The 20327-nt window shown below is 37.4% G+C and overlaps 4 protein-coding genes across 4 annotated transcripts; 2 read left to right on the forward strand and 2 right to left on the reverse strand.

The window, feature by feature from the left end:
* Nucleotides 1-629: 629 nt before the first annotated feature.
* LOC112723559 (histone H4) lies at nucleotides 630-1291 on the reverse strand. Its single transcript, XM_025774969.3, has one exon. The coding sequence runs from the start codon at nucleotides 1217-1219 to the stop codon at nucleotides 908-910; it is 312 nt and encodes a 103-aa protein (XP_025630754.1). The 5' UTR covers nucleotides 1220-1291; the 3' UTR covers nucleotides 630-907.
* A 270-nt stretch (nucleotides 1292-1561) lies between these two features.
* Nucleotides 1562-4524, forward strand: LOC112723557 ((DL)-glycerol-3-phosphatase 2). Its single transcript, XM_025774967.3, has 6 exons — nucleotides 1562-1721; nucleotides 1936-2160; nucleotides 2499-2559; nucleotides 2674-2821; nucleotides 3019-3098; nucleotides 4155-4524. Exons 1-6 carry the CDS (start codon nucleotides 1643-1645, stop codon nucleotides 4270-4272), a joined length of 711 nt encoding a protein of 236 aa, XP_025630752.1. The 5' UTR covers nucleotides 1562-1642; the 3' UTR covers nucleotides 4273-4524.
* A 3309-nt stretch (nucleotides 4525-7833) lies between these two features.
* LOC112723558 (auxin-responsive protein IAA33) lies at nucleotides 7834-9480 on the reverse strand. Its single transcript, XM_025774968.2, has 2 exons — nucleotides 8536-9480; nucleotides 7834-8238 (listed from the first exon to the last, which is right to left on the reverse strand). Exons 1-2 carry the CDS (start codon nucleotides 9009-9011, stop codon nucleotides 8154-8156), a joined length of 561 nt encoding a protein of 186 aa, XP_025630753.1. The 5' UTR covers nucleotides 9012-9480; the 3' UTR covers nucleotides 7834-8153.
* Nucleotides 9481-13829: 4349 nt separating this feature from the next.
* Nucleotides 13830-15581, forward strand: LOC112722157 (serine/threonine-protein phosphatase 7 long form homolog). Its single transcript, XM_025773126.1, has 4 exons — nucleotides 13830-13838; nucleotides 14138-14661; nucleotides 14779-14866; nucleotides 14961-15581. The coding sequence occupies exons 1-4, from the start codon at nucleotides 13830-13832 to the stop codon at nucleotides 15579-15581; spliced, it is 1242 nt and encodes a 413-aa protein (XP_025628911.1).
* The last annotated feature ends 4746 nt before the right edge of the window (nucleotides 15582-20327 follow it).

Genomic DNA, 20327 nt, shown 5'->3' on the forward strand with positions numbered 1-20327 from the left:
TATATATCCACGATTTTGGTTGTTATTCTACCTAGCCCTTGTATATGTTGTGTAACACCTATTCCAAATCTACATTCTAAATTCTCTAGTTCATTAATGTCATATTTTTTTTTTCTTTTTGGTGTACAATGTCATATATGTTTCGGCTTACTTATACGCTAAATTGGATCATTGTGTATATTTATGGTCGAAAATCTTTTTTTGTCACTAACAATTTGGGCCAATTTCAGTCGTCATAAACATTTTTTTAAGAAGGAAAACAATTTATTGTCAGTTTCATTTGGTCTCCATTCTGTCTGGAACATACGTGTGTTTGAGAATCTCCATTCTCAACTAGCAGAGAAGTAGAAAATTCTCCATCGTGAAGAACAAAGTTAGTTTTTTATTAACGAGTGAATATTATAATAAAACATACAGCAAAATGCAGCTAATGTGCCCATAATTCCTTAATTAATTGCAAGCAAACATTTCAGAAAGATTCAGAACATAGTTCAACTCCAAACATACAAAAAAAAAGACTAAGATTGTTTCAACCAGTGCAGACCAGGTATGAACAATCAAGAATGTACACTCATTAATAACAGACAATTATCACCAAATATGCTATAATTCGTCATAGACTTGGAGAATTAAGGCAGAACGGAACACCATATACTATCATAAATTTCGAATTGCACGAAACCAGAGCTACAACTCTGAGGTTGGTTACAAAATCAGATTGAAACCACAACTTCTACCTATGACTAATCCACAATATAAACTCAGAGCCAACTAAAAGCATTGTTAAATACTCAATTGAAGAGCTAGTCCACAATATAATATGAACAAAAGCAAATTCATCGAAGCGGAGACTATAATAAACCTAATTTCGTAAACAATGCTAAAAATCCCCAATTTTTGATGAAGCTTAGCCTCCAAAACCATAGAGAGTCCTGCCTTGCCTCTTGAGTGCATAGACGACATCCATGGCAGTAACTGTCTTGCGGCGAGCGTGCTCAGTGTAGGTCACGGCGTCGCGAATGACGTTCTCAAGGAAGATCTTGAGAACACCACGTGTCTCCTCGTAAATGAGACCGCTGATACGCTTGACACCGCCACGCCTTGCGAGACGGCGAATGGCGGGTTTGGTGATACCCTGGATGTTATCCCTCAGTACCTTACGGTGACGCTTAGCTCCTCCCTTTCCAAGGCCCTTACCTCCCTTTCCTCTTCCAGACATGGCTCGCAGATGCTGATGGACGCTACTCCAAATGAAATACAATGAGTGACGAGTGTAGTGAGAAGTGAGAGATGAAGTTGGGATCTGGAGCTTATATAACATGAGACGATACACTTGCTACCGTTGGATTCGATGCTTATCCGTGTCACTGAGTTACTTCCACGTTTTCACCGTTGGATCTGAAATGCTTCATTGTGATTGGACATATACGGCAAAAACTAATTCGTGGTGAGTGATTGTGTGCGCGGGATTTTTGGTCCGAAAATAAGCCCCTTTTTTGGGCTGAAGTAGTGATAATGGGCTACAAAAAAAGCCCACCCATCTATGCTAAAATTTGTAACAGAAGCCCATATCGGCAACCTGGAGGAGAGAACAGGGCAGAAATATTCCTTCCCAATCAGATCTCTCTCTGTTCGCAGCGCAATGGCGAATTCTTGTGCACCCAACTCACTCAGAAAACAAATCACCCACGTCATTTTCGACATGGACGGTCTCTTGCTCGGTACCTCTCTCTACTATACACTACTCGTATGTGATACTCTCCATTTGTCTCCAGCTTCGTTCACTCTTATTAGCTTTGCCAAGTTTAGGATTCTGAATCGGCTCTTTTCTTTTCTGTTACATTACTTGCATAAGTCATGCATTCAACAACTGCATTTCAAGTGCTATTGCTAGGGAGATTTATGATTATGATGGAGAATTACGCTTTTTTGCAGACACGGAGAAATTCTACACTGAGGTTCAGGAAAAGATACTAGCCAGATACAACAAAACATTCGATTGGAGCCTCAAGGCCAAGATGATGGGAAGGAAAGCAATAGAAGCTGCTAGGGTTTTCGTTGAAGAGAGTGGAATTAGCGATTCTCTTAGCGCCGAGCAGTTTTTGGTTGAAAGAGAGGAGATGCTTCAGGAATTGTTCCCAACAAGTGAGCTCATGCCAGGTATATTTTGAAAAAATGTAGATTGGACCTCTTTTTCTATTTAACATTCCTATCCCTAGTAACTATGGAAACTAGAATTCTGGAATTGGCATTTAAGATCATTAGAGAATGCTATCAAACAGGCATTGTTAAATGGATGCCTTTAATAGCAGTAGCTTAGATCGGGACACTTTTTTGTTTTGCAATATCAGTAAATTAAATCAATGTCGCCATGCTTGGCTGCTTTGAAACACATATCTTAGACAGCGGTGAAATTGGCTCTGCTGTCAAGGGTTAGTTTTCTGTTTTCATATGCAACCATGCTTATATATTGTCCCTGTTTGGTTTGTATATTATAGGTGCTGATCGTTTACTCAGACATTTACATGCAAAAGGTGTTCCGATTGCCTTGGCAACTGGGTATGTTTTTTCTGATTCTTGTCGTTTTTGTTTTGATGTATAAAGAAGCAATTGTTTTCTGTCATGCATGGAAGGAAATTTTTTTATGAAGTTGTATTGAAATTTAATCTACAGTTCTCACAAGCGACACTTTGAATTGAAAACTCAAAGACATGGTGAACTCTTTGCTTTGATGCATCATGTTGTTCTTGGTGATGACCTTGAAGTTAAACAAGGCAAACCATCTCCAGATGTATTTCTTGCAGCAGCCAAGAGATTTGAGGTATACCAATTACCATGTTATGAATACCTTACAATTACCAGATGACAAAAATGACTGCAGATTGAATGGTTACAATTGACTTTTCTTTTTCCTAATCTGAACTTGGTATTGAATTCGTTTTTAGTTGTTTTATTTCAAACTCTGTAGTTAGTAGTTGTATATGGTGATGTTGTAGTTAATGTTCAGCTGGTCAACAGGGTGGACCGGCAGATCCTTCTAACGTTCTTGTTTTTGAAGATGCACCTTCAGGAGTTCTTGCAGCTAAAAATGCTGGGATGTAAGTAGATTGAGCCATTGAAAAATATCCCTGTTCTTTTCTTTTATTTTCATTTTTTCATCTAAACAAATTTTGTTTCCAAAAACATTTTCCAACATTTAATAGAATGGATATAAGTTGATAGATTTATCAGTTCCATATGTCGCATTATTGCTTCCTAACAGTTATTACAGATTGCATCTTTGTATTGACTTTATGTCACTTTGAATTAGGAATTTAGGATCATTTCTTTCTCTACCTCTTTCTCTAAACTCTAGTATATACGATACACGACACCGTTGTGCAATATGTTTAGTATGTCCTAGGAGTGAAAACTATGAATTGTAAATATTAGTGTTCACAGGCAAGTTAGCGGATTTGACTTCCACCATCTTTTATATTCTAATGATGGCTTAAGTTTGAGTGGAAACTAAGCTAATTTTTAGCGGCAGATGATAAGTTCTGCCAACCAGATGCAATCACTGAAAAAAGGGATCTCTTGAGACTGATAGATCGTCCCAACTGTTCTGTTATCAAAGTAGGAATCTGTTATTGCTTACTTAATTATGAATTGATTTCTTATCTATAAACATTCCAAGAATTGAAATCCTCCTCATTTGTTAGCTCCGAAAGTTTGAGGTGGCTAATGGCTTGCATGGTATTGGTGGAATTTCAAGCATGATAAGCTCTAATATTTTAAGAATTATGTTACACTATTTAGTTTCAAAAGTTAAGAACTTAGTACTACATCTAAGTCTAACTCGTGAGCGGGCTAATAATATCATTTGAAAAATGAAAAGCAAAGTGATCACTCAAACCCCATGCTTAACAGAAAATGGATACAAAATTTTGTCTGATATTGATCTGATGGTAATATAGCATTCAATGTGATACGGGTACCTCTGAACACTATGTAATGATGGTAGCGTTTTTACTTGTTCCTATTTCTTGCCTAAATCAATATTCAGTTGCATGTTGTTTGGATAAATATAGATACATTGTGCAATTTGATGTAGTAGTAGAGATTTAAATTTATTCTTGATGTTGATCTCTTTCTGTTACGTGTCTGTCACACAGGTTTGTTGTTATGGTTCCGGATCCAAGACTGGACAAGTCTTTTCATGATACAGCAGATCTAGTCTTAAACTCATTAATGGATTTCAACCCTAGTGAATGGGGTTTACCACCCTTCTAAGATAATGGAAGCTCAAGTTAAACCTCCAGATGCCGTACAGTTTCCACTGCGGTCAGAAAAAAGCTGGCACCACTGATGTACAACTATATTTATGACTCATTAATCCATTTCCATAGAATGTCAGTTTCTGTCTCTTTTTGCTGCATTGTCAGCTATTACATTGTTTGACGTTCATATTCTGTGTTCTTGATAATACTGCTACTAATAATGTTGCCATCACCTTTCACCAATACGGCTTTAGATTTGGGACCATGGTCTATGTGTTTGCTTAGTATTACATATTTCCTTACGTATGTAGCATAAAACGTGAATGTATTTGATGTCAAAACTCTACCATATAGGCTAGTAATAATTAAGTTGCCTAATAAAACAACGGTTTTCAACTTTCATAGTTTATTTACAGATTGAAACGTAACTGGAAGCAGATGTTAGCTGGTTGGTTATCCTATTATAAAATAATTGTCGGTTTGATTATTACTTTGGTATATTTAAAATTTTAAATACAATTTATTTGTTTTGATAAAAATGGTGACTATTTTGAAATAAAATAAATAATAAATATATTCTGAGAGAATAACAAATGCTCTGCTTGTTGGTAATAATATTTCCAACTTGGTAATTAGTGCAACTTTATTGGCTTTTTGTTGGTTTTTATAGGACATAAAAACCTCATTTATGTTACTTTAAACTCAGTTGTCTTGTTTGGAGCTTTTAAATAAACATTACTTTATTATATTACTACTAATACCTGTGTTCCAATTTAGTAGCCAAGTCATTTGGAGTGGGTGGTTGACATGCAACATCTCTATCATTAATTTTGTACAAAGATTAAAATTAGAAAATAGAAAATAAATCTTTTGAATAGCAGAAGGGGTATGTTATGTTATTAATTTTGTTCAATAGCAATTGGAATGTCATTGTTCTATTTACACATAAAGACTTATTTGAACTATTCAAACTAAACAAGGATAATGTAACTTTCCCCTTCCCCATTAATCATGTATATCAGATTCCCCATCCTTCTGTCTGCTTTTCAGTGTTCACTTAACTGTTGACTTGTTGGCAGTGGTCCTCTACATTTATCTTCCTGTGGTCCATATTTATTGATTTAAATAAATTGGAGTAAGATTTTGCCCCTGGCCTTTAGGTTTGAAAGCTAATTTAGAGGCTCCAAATTTAAATTGGTGGTTCCATAACTTGTCATCTGGTCAGTTAAGACCTGGTAATGGATAGATAAAAGAATCTCTAGAGTTGGATGTAGGATGAGAAATAGGGAGGAGCATGTGGGGAGATATGTATGTTAGTAGTGGTTCACATGCACATGAACACAATATAAATTAGAGTCAGTGATACTAAAATAATGAAAAAATAAATTATTATTTTAAAATAAATTACGTAAATATATATATTTTTAAAAATATATTTGTGTCACTCAATATCTTATAGTATTAAAGCTCATCTGCATGCAAGGTAAATAAATTTTTTAAGTAAAATGTTTGTTTGAAAATGAACTAAATAATAATAGGGGAAATATTATTCTCTTAGATCATACGTTTAATTCATGCTTTAAAAATATTTACAACTAATCATTTTAATTTATAATATTAAAAGTTATATTAAAAAATTAAAAAAACTAAGTTATAAATAAACTACTTATTATATATATAATGTGCATAATAAAATAAATATACTACAAGTAGCATGTAACAATCTTTTTATTAATAGAGGAGTATGTGATTCTTATGCTTATTTGTTATAGGGAAGGAGAAATTAGAGAGATAGCTAGGGAAATGGATATGTAGATTGAACCCTAAAGGTAACAAATCTTGTCACATGAACCAAGAGATGTGCCATTGGAGTTAAACAAGTAATAAGGAGATTGTGATTCGCATGATCTAGCTAGAAGAAAATTCCATTGACAAGTGACAGACTCTTAAATGGAGTTCAGATTCGCGACGGATTAATCTTGATTTGTCGAACGACCGTAAAAAAAAAAAAAAAAAAGCCTAGAAGAAAATTCCTGGGCAGGCCTATTTAAGAGAGCAAATATTATATTGTTTCAAGTGGTAGTAAGCATTCATCATTTCCTGTTAAAGTCCAGTAATTAAATATAGAAGTTTTTAGTTTTTGTATAGACAGAATTAAAGATTTGATCGACGACCAACTAGAGAACAAGAGAATCAAAACTACTTGTAGTGAAGGGCACTGGAAGAGACATATTTAATTTGACTCATTACTATTTCAATACTAGAAATGTTATATTGGATGATACATAATCAAGGTATATTTAGTTATTTATTTATTTGTTACTATTTCAAACTTGTCATCAAAGGAAAGTTGAAACTAAACTTGAGTGCAAAACGAGATAACTCAAGAGTTGTATATATTTTCTATTCATAAATTAGAACCGTACCTAAAAGAAAAAGGGTTTTTCCTATATAGTACGTCGTTATCGGTACATTTATAATCTTGGATATCTTCATGTAATATCTATATAGTTTAAAATGCTTAGGTCCTTTTGGGGGATTGTTGAGGGAATTTGCTTTCTTCCTAATGAAATTAGGATTGCTATGTCCATTGACGATTATTAAGAATTGAATTCTCTTAAAGTCATACTGTAATACTGTATAATTCTTCTATCTATATATTAGCGAGCTAGGGCAACATTCTTATCGATAAAGAAAAAGTAAAATATACTAATAATTTATCTATTTTCCATTTAGTTCTTAATTTAGATGTATTTTATACGTCTAAGAAAAATCAATTTTTAAATAGTTAATATTAATTAATTTTTTATTGTAAAAATATTTTTTTATCTTTTTTTTTCAGAATTTAAGATTTAGAATTATAATTTAAGATTTAAGATTTATAATTTAAAATGTATGGTTTAAAATTTAGGATAAAAAAATATTTAAAAAAATAATTTAATTAAAAAAAATTGACCCCTACTTGAGCTTGTCTAAGAATATATAATGATGAGAAAAGTCTAGGGTCAGTAACTTTGTTAAATTCTGGCATGTAACTAGCAAAGAAAAGTGAATCATTGATGAAATTTCACACTATTAAAATCATCATTGATGGCTACAAATCACAAAAGTTGATGTCCCTAACATTCCTCGTAATAATGTGCAAAAATCATTTTTAAGGAAGGAGGGGGACTTAAAAAGGCTTCTTTTTTTTTTCATCTAAGGAACATTGAAGATGCTTCTTGAGAAACTGTGCCAATGAAGTAGGGTGGAGGACTTGTCCATGAATATGGAAATGCATCAATGTCAAAGCCTAAATGATCCCTTGTGTGCACTTAACCTAGCAAGGGAGCAAATATGAGAGTGTTCCACATACTACATTGTTACTTTTTAATGACATGCATATTGGACCATTATACTACTATAAGCTAACAAAACACTACTACCACTTATTATTAGAGGGGGGATAAATAATAATGGAGCTTTCATATTCATCTATCTTAATGCATGCCAACTGAAAACGTATTGATTTAAGAAACAAGCTAAGCAAGTTCTCTTTTTCTGTGGTAAAAAGAATAAAATAATGAATCAAACGTGAGCAAGATGCAAGCTAAGAGCTTCATTCAAACTGGGAATAATTAAATACCCTTTTATTCATACAAATATATATAGCCAGCACACACTGAACCAGAATTTTTGTATGTATGGACTCATTCCCCTATGCATCATCAACACACATATTTTCTTTCTAGCCTCCACCGTCCAATTTATTTGAGTACTAATTTCTCTACTATCTTTACTTCTACATGCACACAACATATTCAAATCATTACCAAATTAATAAGCAACAACAACCAACTGATGAAGTAGCTAGCTAGCAGCTAAGATATTACTAATCCATACTATACTCATAACTCATTCCTCTCTTGTACCTTTCCTTGACCTTGAGTTTCCCTTCGCTGGAACAATCCGGATTCTCTTCGCCACACGTACAAAATCCCTAATTATTATTAGTAATTTAGTATTACAAATAATATCCAATTAATTAATTAAGAGAAAGTACAGGAAGCCAATGACCTAAGCGTACAATGTGTACAATAGAGATTTAAAAAGTATTAGAGATATGACCATTAGTGTTACATTGTCCTATCAGGTTACGCTTTTGGAATGAGTGGTTTCATCACATGGTATTAGAATTCTAGATACGAAAGGTCAAGAGTTCGATCTTTGGTGAACCCTAAAATCAGCTCAATTTTGAACAAATAAATAAAAAGAAATTAAGAGAAGAGAAGCTTACTTCCAAGAAAGGTCACCGGCAAGAAGAAGATCGTTCTCGATATCTTCATAAGCAATAAGGTGACCGGGAATGGCGTTTGACAGATCAAGATTATTATTATTATTATTATTATTATTATTATTATTATTATTATTATTATCATCATAGTCAGAGTTTGCTCCTGTTCCTGATGAATCTGCACCGTCCACAAACATCTGTCTAAGTGCCTTTGCTAGGCTCTGGTAGCTGCCGTGGTTATGGAGGCTGATGCGGTGGCAGATCGAACGGCCTTCGAGAACCACCGTGACTGCAGGCACTACTGTGGAAACTAGATCGTCGTCTTCGAGGCCAGGGAAGCCTTGCAATTTGCCATAGAAAGGCAAAGAAGAAGAAGGATTAGTACTATTATTGGAAGGTGCAGCACCGATCACGATCTGTCTTCTACCACTACTTTCTTGCCATCTCCGTTTCAAGGAGGGGTCAAAACTGTTCATCATATTGGACAATACTTGATGATGAAGCTAGTAGCCTAGTAACTAAAAGAGAGAAACGCACACGCACGCGCACGCGCACACACACAAGAGAGTAAATGATGGATGTAAATATGAATGCAGATAGAAAAGAAGGGGATGGTATGTTATGTAGCTTAGGTATGAAAACTGATGGAAGTGGATCGGAAATTAAAGTAGTGAAAGTGAAAAGGGGATTTAATGTTAAGAAGAAGAATGGAGTTTGGTAAAAGAGAGTTAAAGAAGGCTTTAAATTTGTTCTGCTAGCTCTTGCTGGGGGCACTGCATGTATGTATGTGAGTTCATATACTTCTTCTTCTTCTCTCTCCTTTTGATCGATCTTCTTGAGAGGAGAGAGAGAGAGAGCACAAATGTCGGAAGGGATCAGATGGGTGTCTATATGCACGACCCACCCCCGCCTCCTGCCTCCCCTCTCCCGCGACCTCTAAATGAGAACGAGGAGACGTTACCATTTAAGCTATAATTTATTGACAAATAATTTAATAATTTAATTATTAATTTTAAATTAATACAATAATTGCATGTGTATTTTTATTTTAATACAATAATTATATTAAAAATATTAATTAAAAAATTAAAAAGATATAATTTAAAATTTTTAATACAATTATTATATATTTATTAAAATATTTTTTATTAATAATAATTTTAATATATATTCTTAAATTACATAATAAATAAATAGTAGAAACTCAGATGCACGTGAAATTGATAGTTGAGAACCGTTAGATAAAAATTTAGTCAAATCAGTTAAATCATTTAACGGCTCTCAATTATCAATTTCAGGTGAAGTCGACTTCACCTAAGTTTCCACCTAAATAAATATACATTGAATTTTAAAAATATTATATATATTATTTAATGAGAAATGCTAGGAGGCCAACAATTTTAGTGTTTTGTAACCATCAATTGACCATCAATAGTGTTTTTAATGGTGAGAGATCACTCACTTTGTTTTGATGGTTAAGTGCTGGTCAGAAAATACAAAAATTGCTATACCCTAGACTTTTCCTTATTAAATTTATTTTTAATATATATTTTATATTTTAATATCTATCCTATATTAGTGAACGATTTTAATTTATATTTGCTACGGTTGATTTAGTTTTTTCTATTTTCAAGCCCATTTATTAAAGCATACGTCCCCTAATAATAACTTTTTCATTTTCTTCTCTTTCTAAAATATCTAACTCACTTCTCCATCTCTAAGTACTGTTTTTTATTTCAGTTTCTTCCTCACCATCAATCACACTTCTCATGCTTTTTTTTCCCCTTCCTTTCTTCACTTAACTCCACTTTTCTCTGATCTCTTCCTCCTTTTTTCCCTTTTTCTTTTTGGCTTTAATTAATTTGTGGAAAACAGAGAAAGAAAAGAGGCAGAGAGCTAGTGAGAGAGAATGAATTAAGTTAGGCAAGTGGGTAGTAATTGTAGGTAGGGAGAGGACGAGATCGAAGAGTGTGGGGATGTTTGCTTGTGATTGCAAAAGAAGGTGTTCCCCATAAAATAAATGCATCCATTTCTTTATTCCATGCACTCTTCCTTAGTTTATCCTAGAATTATTACTACTATATATATATATATATATATATATATATATATATATATATATATATATATATTCAGTATTAAGATGACAAAAAATAATAAATTTAAACAATTTAAATTTATCTTATTTATTATTTATTTATTGTAATGTACATTAAATAAAATAAAAAATATTAAATTTTGATAATTTTTAATTAATATTTTTTTGTTATCAAATATTTTTAATATACATTTTATCTAACAAGTATTTTAAAATTATTTATTGAGAAAATCTTATATATATAGTTGGCAGTCATACCAATTTAATTGGATCAGTTAGTTAAATATATAGAAGGGGCTATAATAATAAACTATGACCAAACTCAAAGCTTGGCCTGAAGGCGATAGTTGCTCCTAGGGGTGCACATGGGCCGGGTGAAGCCGGGTTTGATGTGACCCAGACTCGGTCCGAAATATACACCGGGTCTATTTATTAGACCCGAATCCGGCTCTAGACCCGATGAAACCAATACACTTTCGGGTTACAATTATACCGGGTGAAAATCGGGTGAAAACCGGACCGTTAACATTACATTACATTGATACCTTCTTGTAAGCTAGCATGTAAAAATATCCAAATTTCCAAGACTCCAACCATTAGTTAACATGGTAAAATTCACTTAGAAAAATATAACAAGAACCAACCCTTCTTCAATATTAAAGCATAACCACAATCAATACTAATATTGTCTAATAATACCAAATATTTAAATCAATACAAATAACACAATCTTATGTATTAGTCTAAAGTCTTATGCATTCTAAACATAAAACATTAACTTATAGTCTTATAACTAATAACACAAAATATTAAGGTTTACAATACTTAAATTCCACATAAGAATAGTCATGATCCATCACTAATAACACAAAATATTAATTGTGTATGATGACCGGGCCACCGGGCCGACTTCGGGTGACCCGAGCTATGGCCCGGACCCGACCCGAAATAATGACCGGGTCTATTTTTAAGACCCGTACCCGACTCTAAACCCGATGAAATCACACCAAATTAGTCCTTAAAGTGTTCGGGACCGGACCGGGTCTTCGAGCCGGGCCGGGTCTGTGCACCCCTAGTTGCCCCTCCTAGTCATATATCATATATATTATAACAAAAGACAATATATTTTAATATATATATATATTTTTTTTTTTTTTTTCAAATTTATTAATCATAGATCTAATAATAAAGCTCAATACAATTTTTCTTTGTTTGGGTGCTAAGGTATATTTTGTTAGGCACATTTATTTTCAGAGTATTATATATATTGCTTAATTTTTTTTTCTTTGAAAAAGTCAACATAAAGTTCTAAAGCTTAAAAAATTTGGAATATTGAAATGTATATAAGTTTTTAAATATTTAAATGTCTGAAATTTGATTATTAGCTTATTTTTACAAAACCGATGCAAATATCAATGCAACAGCTAATAAAGGAAAAACAAATTATTGCTAGTTTTAGTTGCATTTGAATGTAGCAGGTGATTGTTGTGAAGACACAAGACTAATTAAAATAACTATTAGGCTGGGTTTGTTTAACAGAACACAAAGACATTAATAAGAAACATAATTTATTTTTTATTTTTTTATTATTTTTATTAATTTTTTTAATTATATTTTTTATTATTATATTTTTTATTTTAAATTTTTTAAATAAAAAAAATAAAATTTAATTTAATTTTTATAATTTATTCTAATTTATTATTAAATAGAATATAAAAACATAAAATTTATATTTTTTATCTTTTATATCTTATTTCAGTGTACTGTTCTCATAGCCTTATAATTTAATTATCATGGGAATGGACATAAGAAAATGAATTAAAGCGTAGAGATAAAGCAATGTTATCTTTGCCTACGAGATTACAGTAGTACATACTAATAAATTAGGGTTAAAACAATCTTGAAATTTGAAGTGTGAATTAGTAACAGTGGGGACGACCGCGTTGCAGTCGCCGAACGGTTTGCCAAGTTGAGGAACCCCAAATATGATGTGTGTACTAGCTATCACTCATAGCTGTAATTCACACCTATAACAATAATAGAAAATGTCTTATAATCAAAATAAATTAACAAAAAATAGTTAAAATTTATCTTATTTAATAATAATTAATAAAATAAAAGTTAAATATAATTTACTACATCGTTATTGGAAACTCGAATTTCAATGTTCTTTTAATTTAGGGCAAAAAATCATATTGAGCCAAAGCAAGAATCTTGTAACCAAAATGCGCCAAATCCAATTTCGTTTCAGCAATGAGCCAAAGTGTATTTTAATATAACTGGTTCGAATTGCACTCCTTCATAATTCGAACCAACATGGTTCGATTTAGTGTGCTACGTATTTGTATAATTCGAACCACCAAGGTTCGAACTTCTCCCATACATAATTCGAACCACTAAGGTTCGAACTTCTCTCATACATAATTCGAAACAGGGTGGTTCAAATTATGCTTTGTATTCGATTCCATGTAATTCGAACCAGGCCGGTTCGAATTACTCCTAGTGCACTCCTTCATAATTCGAACCAGGCTGGTTCGAATTATGTGTGATTCGACTATATAAGGAGTTCGAATCACCCTCATTCGAACCATTATCCCTCCCCCCTACCCCACAAAATCTCAGAGAAAACGACCCAGATTCTCTCCGAGGAAGACCTGAACGGACTACTCTGCTGATGGGGGACGATCCGGCACGGCTATATCGGTTGGACGGAGTCGCTCATATAGCCGGGGTCATCAACGACGAGGTTAGTACGGAAATATTTTTGATTCAAGCGTTAGTTGTGCCTTAGTGGTTTTGTATCTTGGTTAGACGGTACTTTATGTTAGTGGTTTTTGTAGGTGGTTTAGGTGAGGGGATTATGTAGGTGGTTTATGATAGTGGTTTAAGCTAGCGGTATAAGTTAGTGGTTTAGGGTGGTGGTTTAGGGTAGTGATTTTTGTTAGTGGTTTAAGTCAGTGGTTTTTGGTAGTGGTTTATGTTGGTGGTTTATGTTAGCGGTTTTTGCAAGCGGTTTTTTTATGTGGCTTAGGGTAGTTGGTTAATGTTAGGTGGTTTAAGTAAGCCGGTTTATTGAATTTGTTTCTTGTTAATGGCTCTCGTTAATTGTGGTATATGCTAGCGGTTTAGTTGTGTGGTTTAGGGTTTGTTTTCCAGTTAGTTATCTTTCATGTAATGTTATGCTGTTTAATTTAGCAATATGGTTAATGTAAACCGGTTTATGTGAACCGATTTACTGTAAAACCTGTGTAGTTATATATCTCAGTATGCGGTTCTTTTCATGCGCAGCCGGAGCGATGCATTAGGAGCATGAGGCGGCAGCAGGGCATGCGTCTTGATGACAGATACGTTCCATACTTGCAGATGGCAGGGCTATACCATCTTGCAAGGCTGAACGACCGGTGGTTCCGGCTAGACGAGGCGCTCGTCAGTGCATTCGTGGAGAGATGGCGTCCCGAGACGCACACGTTTCATATGCCGTTCGGAGAGTGCACGATCACACTACAGGACGTGGCATACCAGCTGGGTTTGCCAGTCGATGGCCGTTACGTGAGCGGGTGCCTGTCAGAGTTCCATATATACATCGATGGCGGCCGTCCACCCTGGGTCTGGTTCCAGGAGTTGCTAGGAGTTATACCTCCCCCCAGTCAGGTTCAGAAGTACGCAGTGAACTGCAGCTGGTTTCAGGAGACCTTTGGTGAGTGCCCTGAGGATGCAGATGATGACACTGTTCGCCGATATGTCCGTGCGTACATCATGATGTTGCTGGGCACGCAGCTGTTTGCGGACAAGTCTGGCAACCGGATTCACATTAGATGGCTTCCATATGTAGCGAGGCTGGAGGAGCTGGGTACGTACAGCTGGGGTTCGGCAGCACTGGCCTGGTTGTACCGGTGCATGTGCAGAGTGGCAAACAGACATGTTGTGAAGTTAGCGGGCCCGCTCCAGCTACTGCAGTCTTGGATCTTTTGGCGGTTTCCTCAGTTTAGGCCTGCAGGATATGAGACGTTCAGCTGGCCGTTGGCGTCGAGGTACTATACTGGGCCTATTCTTTTTCAATATGACTTACAGAATTGCGTGTATGTTAATACTCTATTGCATAATGTAAACACAGATATTAGTATATGTAACTCATGTGTATGGTGCAGATGGGCAGGTTACAACCCTTCCGGTAGCGAGAAGGGTCCGAGAGTGCGGATGTGGAGGCTTAGGATAGACCGGTTACAGTCCAGGGAGGTTAGTATGCTAATTAATAACTGATGCTCTTTTAGTTAAATATTTTACACTTGGGTCGTACAGTTGCCCTGATAAGGGTGGGTTTGTTCTGCAGTTTATATGGATGCCGTACAGTAGCCCCGACGTACTTCAGGTGTTGCACCCGGAGGTTTTGGAGCCTCGGCACATGGCGGTGTGGCGCTCTGTGACTGCGCTGATCTACTTTGCTGTCATAGAGTGGCATCAGATAGATCGTGTTCTTCCTCAGTTTGGAGGGGTACAGGCCCCTCCGCGTCCCGCCTTGAACATCGACTTTCTGATGTCCAAGGACGGGAGAGGCGGCGATCGATGGTTCCCCTCTTCCATGCCGAAGTGGCATGCATACTGGGACGCTCGTCATGACAGTGTATTGAGGTTCGACGTTGTTGCCGACCCTGGACCATCTCATCAGTTCCTTCAGTGGTGGAGTCAGCATGGGAAGAGGTTCTTGGCCCCGGACACTCAGCTGGGGGATCCGAGATCAGTTCCTATACCAGTTGCGTGTACCAGTTCCTATACCGCTGCATCAGAGTTTATCGCAGGATCGTCTGCAGCACCGTTGCGTGTTGCGCCACCAGTACAGCCTGCTCCGCAGGAGGAGGAGGATGAGATAGAGGATGAGGAGCCGCTTGTCCGTCGAGGTCAGAGGGCACGGGTAGCACGTCGCTGTGGTACTGGTTCGCATCTGTTTAGATGAGTCACGGTTCATGTATTTTGTTTCCTCTATTTCAGTCATGTATGATAGTTAGGTGTAGTTTTCTTGTTATGTAGTGCTCTGTTTATGTATGTTGTTCGTAACTTGTGTTCGGGGACGTTGACTATTTGTATTAAATGAAACATGATAAGGTATAATGATTTCGTTTAGTTATTAAAATGAGGATCAACGAGTCCTGTAGCATAACTTCTAATGAAAGACAACATATTCATTACTACTCACAAATACCAAAGTTCAATGCATTAATCTCAACAAGTTACATTCGTGGTCAAGCAATGCATCTAACAAGACAACTTAAATGTAAATAACACTAACAATAACATCATGGAAACTAATTTCGCCCTGTCTGAGACGATCCTACTACCTGTGGGCATCTACGTCTAGTGTGTCCGGGTTGGCGACAAAGGCCACACCGTTTTGGCCTGTTTGGATCTGCCTCATCCATATTCGTCCGTATCCTTGTGGATCTAGGCCTCCCCTCTCTCGCACGCCTTCTGTTTGGGTCCGGAATCACCGTGGGCCCATCGTAGGGTGGCCAGAAGCCCTCCGGGATTGGAGGTGTGAATCCCATCCGATAGACATTGAACACCGAGCTAATCTGATAGACGCTATGAACATAGGAGCTCCAGCTCACACGTGCGTAGGCACAGCATGCAAGTGCGTGCTGACACGGGAAATGAAACGCCTGAAAGTACCCACAGTCACATGTCCGGGAGGCAAGCGATACTCGGTAAGTACCCAATGAGAAAGTACCAGTCGGAGTGGTCTCCGCTACGGTGAACTCGGAGTTATCACGGTCACACAACGTCACCGTGAAGCACCTGGCCGTCTTCAAGTTGGCCTCAATACACTTCACCAAGTGCTGACTGAACTGCTGTCCGGTGCCCATCTGGGCCTCAGCCTCTCGCCCCTTGCGAACAAAGAGTTCGGCCAGCCTACCATATGTTGCCTTCACCAGGGATGCTACAGGAAGATTTCTTACACCCTTCAGGATTGAGTTCACACACTCGGAGATATTCGTCGTCATGTGACCGAATCTCCTCCCCTCATTGCGATGCTGCGTCCACAAGGAGTAATCAATACGGTTCGCCCACTCACACATCGCCGGGTCTTCAGACCGCAGTATATCAAACCAGTAATCAAACTCAACCTCAGTCTTCGCGTACGCTGCATTCACGAGAAGCCTCCTAGCGTCTTTGCCCTTGAAGGTAAGGGCGAAATTAGCCGCTACGTGTCGTATGCAGAATGCACGGTACGCAAATGGTGGTAACCAACCTCCGTCCGGGGCCTCAAGCGCAGACTTGATGCCGTTGTGCCTATCCGATATAACCAGCAGACCGGGCTGCGGGGTCACGTGCTGCCGAAGGTGCGAGAGAAAGAATGTCCACGACTCCGCATTCTCACCCTCTACTAGTGCGAATGCGACAGGTAGAATGTTGGAGTTCCCGTCCTGTGCAATCGCAATGAGCAACGTTCCCCCATACTTACCATATAGATGTGTGCCGTCAATGCTGACTAGCGGCTTGCAATGCCGGAATGCCTCGATGCACGGAGGGAAAGTCCAGAAAAGTCTATGGAAATAAGCTTGAGACTCGTCCACCTGTCCTCCAACTAGAACCGGGCTCGTCCTGAGGACCGCAACAGTACCAGGCATCGTCAGCTGGACACCCAACACCCACCTAGGTATCTCGCTGTATGACTCATCCCAGTCACCGTAGATGAGGCCAACGGCCTTCTGCTTCGCCATCCAAACCCTCCTGTAAGTCGGCCTAAAACCAAAATGCGCTGCCGTGGCGTTCAGGAGCACCTTGATGCTAACCGATGCGTCAGCCCTAACCATTGGCATAATGAACGCCGAAATCACAGAATGATCCAAACTTCTGTGATCACTTGATATGGATGTGGCCAGGCAAGTGTGAGGGCCATTGTACCGTTTGACCTCCCAAATGCCCTTGCGCTTCCGGAGACTGAGTCGAATCAACCATGTGCACCCATTCCCGAACTCGGAACACTTGCCCACATACCGGCGGTGATCGGACTCCACCATCTTGTACTGTACCCCTCGCCGGATGCTGTAAGTCTTCACACTTAACAGGGCCTCATCTTTATCCTGGAATTGCTGACCAACCTGGAACTCTGTGAGACCGGCATTCCCTTCCGCATCTCTAGCTCCGAATCCAACAGGGTGCCCTACCGCACCCTCATGCGTCATGGCGTCCAGGTCCAGCGAAGAAAAATATGGTGGATACTGCTGTGTGCCAGAGCTAGAACCACCGCCAGCCAATGCAGGCCCGGCCGCTACAACCTCGTCCCCGCTATCATCCTCAATCGTTTCGGGCTCAACGTCGTCCTCATCAGGATCACCCAATTCTCCGTCTCCGACGCCAACCGGTGGAACGCCGTGTAAAGCGTTTGGCAGAACATCAAAGGATCCTACCTCGTCGCGGACGCCGTCATTCAAATCAACAGCAAATGACGGAGAGGCGACAAGTTGGGCCCATGGCTCGTAAACTGGGACGGAGGAAGAAGCCACAGCAGCCATCGAACTGGAGCCAGCTGCCGTGGCTACATTGGCGGTATTCCGGTTCGAACCCCCTGAGCTGGATACCACATCAACCAGCTTTGCCAGCAACTCTGGTGTGCGGACCTCCGGAAACTGCCTCCGACAAAGAAACATGACTTGGAGGTCCTCATCACTACCAATCGTGAGACAATCATACTTCACCGTATCGTGCAGGATCGTGACTGGAATGCGATAGAAAAACTTCTTAATCCGCTTCGCACCTTCCAGGCCAAGTTTCATCAGCACAGCTCTAACCAAGTCATCATAGCTTGTCGTTCGATTCACCACAATATAGAGAGGATTCTTATCCGTGAACTTCACTCCGGACCGAGTTTTCCTCTTGATGGATCCTCTGTGGTGTACCAAAACAGCAAAACTCTCCTCCTCACTAGCCATCTTACGTCCTCTAATGAGAGCAAATCACGTTTACAGCGTTTATATAGAGCTCTGACTCCTACTAATTCGAACTAACCTGGTTCGAACCATGATACATGTAATTCGAACCAGGCTGGTTCGAATTATTACAATCAACCTCTCTTTGGTTCGAACTAACCTGGTTCGAACCATGATACATGTAATTCGAACCAGCCTGGTTCGAATTACTATAAGCAACCTCTCTCCCCATAATTCGAACCAACCCGGTTCGAATTACATGCTTCCCTGGTTCGAACCTAACCGGTTCGAATTATTCAAATTTTTCCAGTAGTAGTTCGAACCAAGATGGTTCGAATTACTTGCTAATAGAGTTCGAACCTTGGTGGTTCGATTTATATAAAAATGCCTCTTGGCTTATTGCTGAAACAAATTTCTGTTTGGCGTATTTTGGTTATACTTTTCTGCATGTGGCTTAATATGGTTTTTTGCCCTTTAATTTATGAATATTTGATCTTGCTTTAACTACATATATACTGCTTCCAAATGTGTGAATGGCACACATTCATGATTTCAAACTCAAAGTTAGCCTCGGACAAGTTTCAAGGTTAAAGTTGATTTTGTTAACCAATTTGAATTAGCCAAATGTAAAATTTATTAGTTCGTTAAGTAAGGTAGCGTTTGTTTTGAGGTACTGAGACAGAAATTGAGAGACTAATACTCAGTATCGTGTTTGTTGGTTCAGAGACTGGTACTAAAATTTCTGTCTCTGTCTCCAAAATTTCAGTATTTCAGTACCTCCAAAAAGTAGGGACACAGGGGACTAAAATTTTTAGAGATGGAGACTAAAACTTTAATAACATTTTATACCTAAAATACTCTCATTTTAACTAATTAATTCTAATTTTACCCTTTGTGCAAATTAAATTAGAGTTTCATTCTTGTTTCAATTCCTGTCTCTTATTTTGCACCAAACAGAATACTAAGATTTATTTCAATCTCTGTCTCTTAGTGTCTGTCTCTCAGTCTCAGTCTTTCTGTCTCTGTCTCTCCACCAAACGCTACATAAGTATCAAGATTTAAATTTTATTTTGTGTAAGTAGCAATTTATTATTAGAGACTTTTTGAATATAAACTCCGATTTGACTTAATTGAGTGCAAAATTTACTAGTTTAAGTTTGCGATTTTAATTTATCCAACACGGAGATACTATGAAAAAAATTGTTGATTTTGTTGACTTTAATAATTACTCTAGCGTTTGTTTTGAGGTACTGAGACAGAGATTGAGAGACTGAGACTCAGTATTATATTTGTTGGTTCAGAGATTGATATTAAAATTTATGTCTTTGTCTCCAAAATTTCAATATTCCAGTATCTCAAAAAAATGAAGACACGGAAGACTAAAATTTTTAGAGATGGAGACTGAAACTTTAATAACATTTTATACCTAAAATACCATCATTTTGATTAATTAATTCTAATTTTACCTTTTGTACAAATTAAATTAAAGTTTCATTCTTGTTTCAACTTCTGTCTCCCATTTTGCACCAAACAGAATACTGAAATTTATTTCGATCTCTGTCTCTTAGTCTCTGTCTCTCAATCTCAATCTTTCCGTCTCTGTCTCTCCACCAAACGCTACTTAGAGACTTCTTGAACATGAACTCTGATTTCATACTATAATTTTAAATCACTTCTAATAAGCTTTTGGTAAATCGTTGATACGTAGTACGCCATCATGACATCATCTATGTATATTGTGTTAGAAAGCTAGTAATATGAACAAGCAAAGA

Source organism: Arachis hypogaea, chromosome 11 (genome assembly GCF_003086295.3).
Source record: "Arachis hypogaea cultivar Tifrunner chromosome 11, arahy.Tifrunner.gnm2.J5K5, whole genome shotgun sequence".
Classification (NCBI taxonomy): Eukaryota; Viridiplantae; Streptophyta; class Magnoliopsida; order Fabales; family Fabaceae; genus Arachis; species Arachis hypogaea.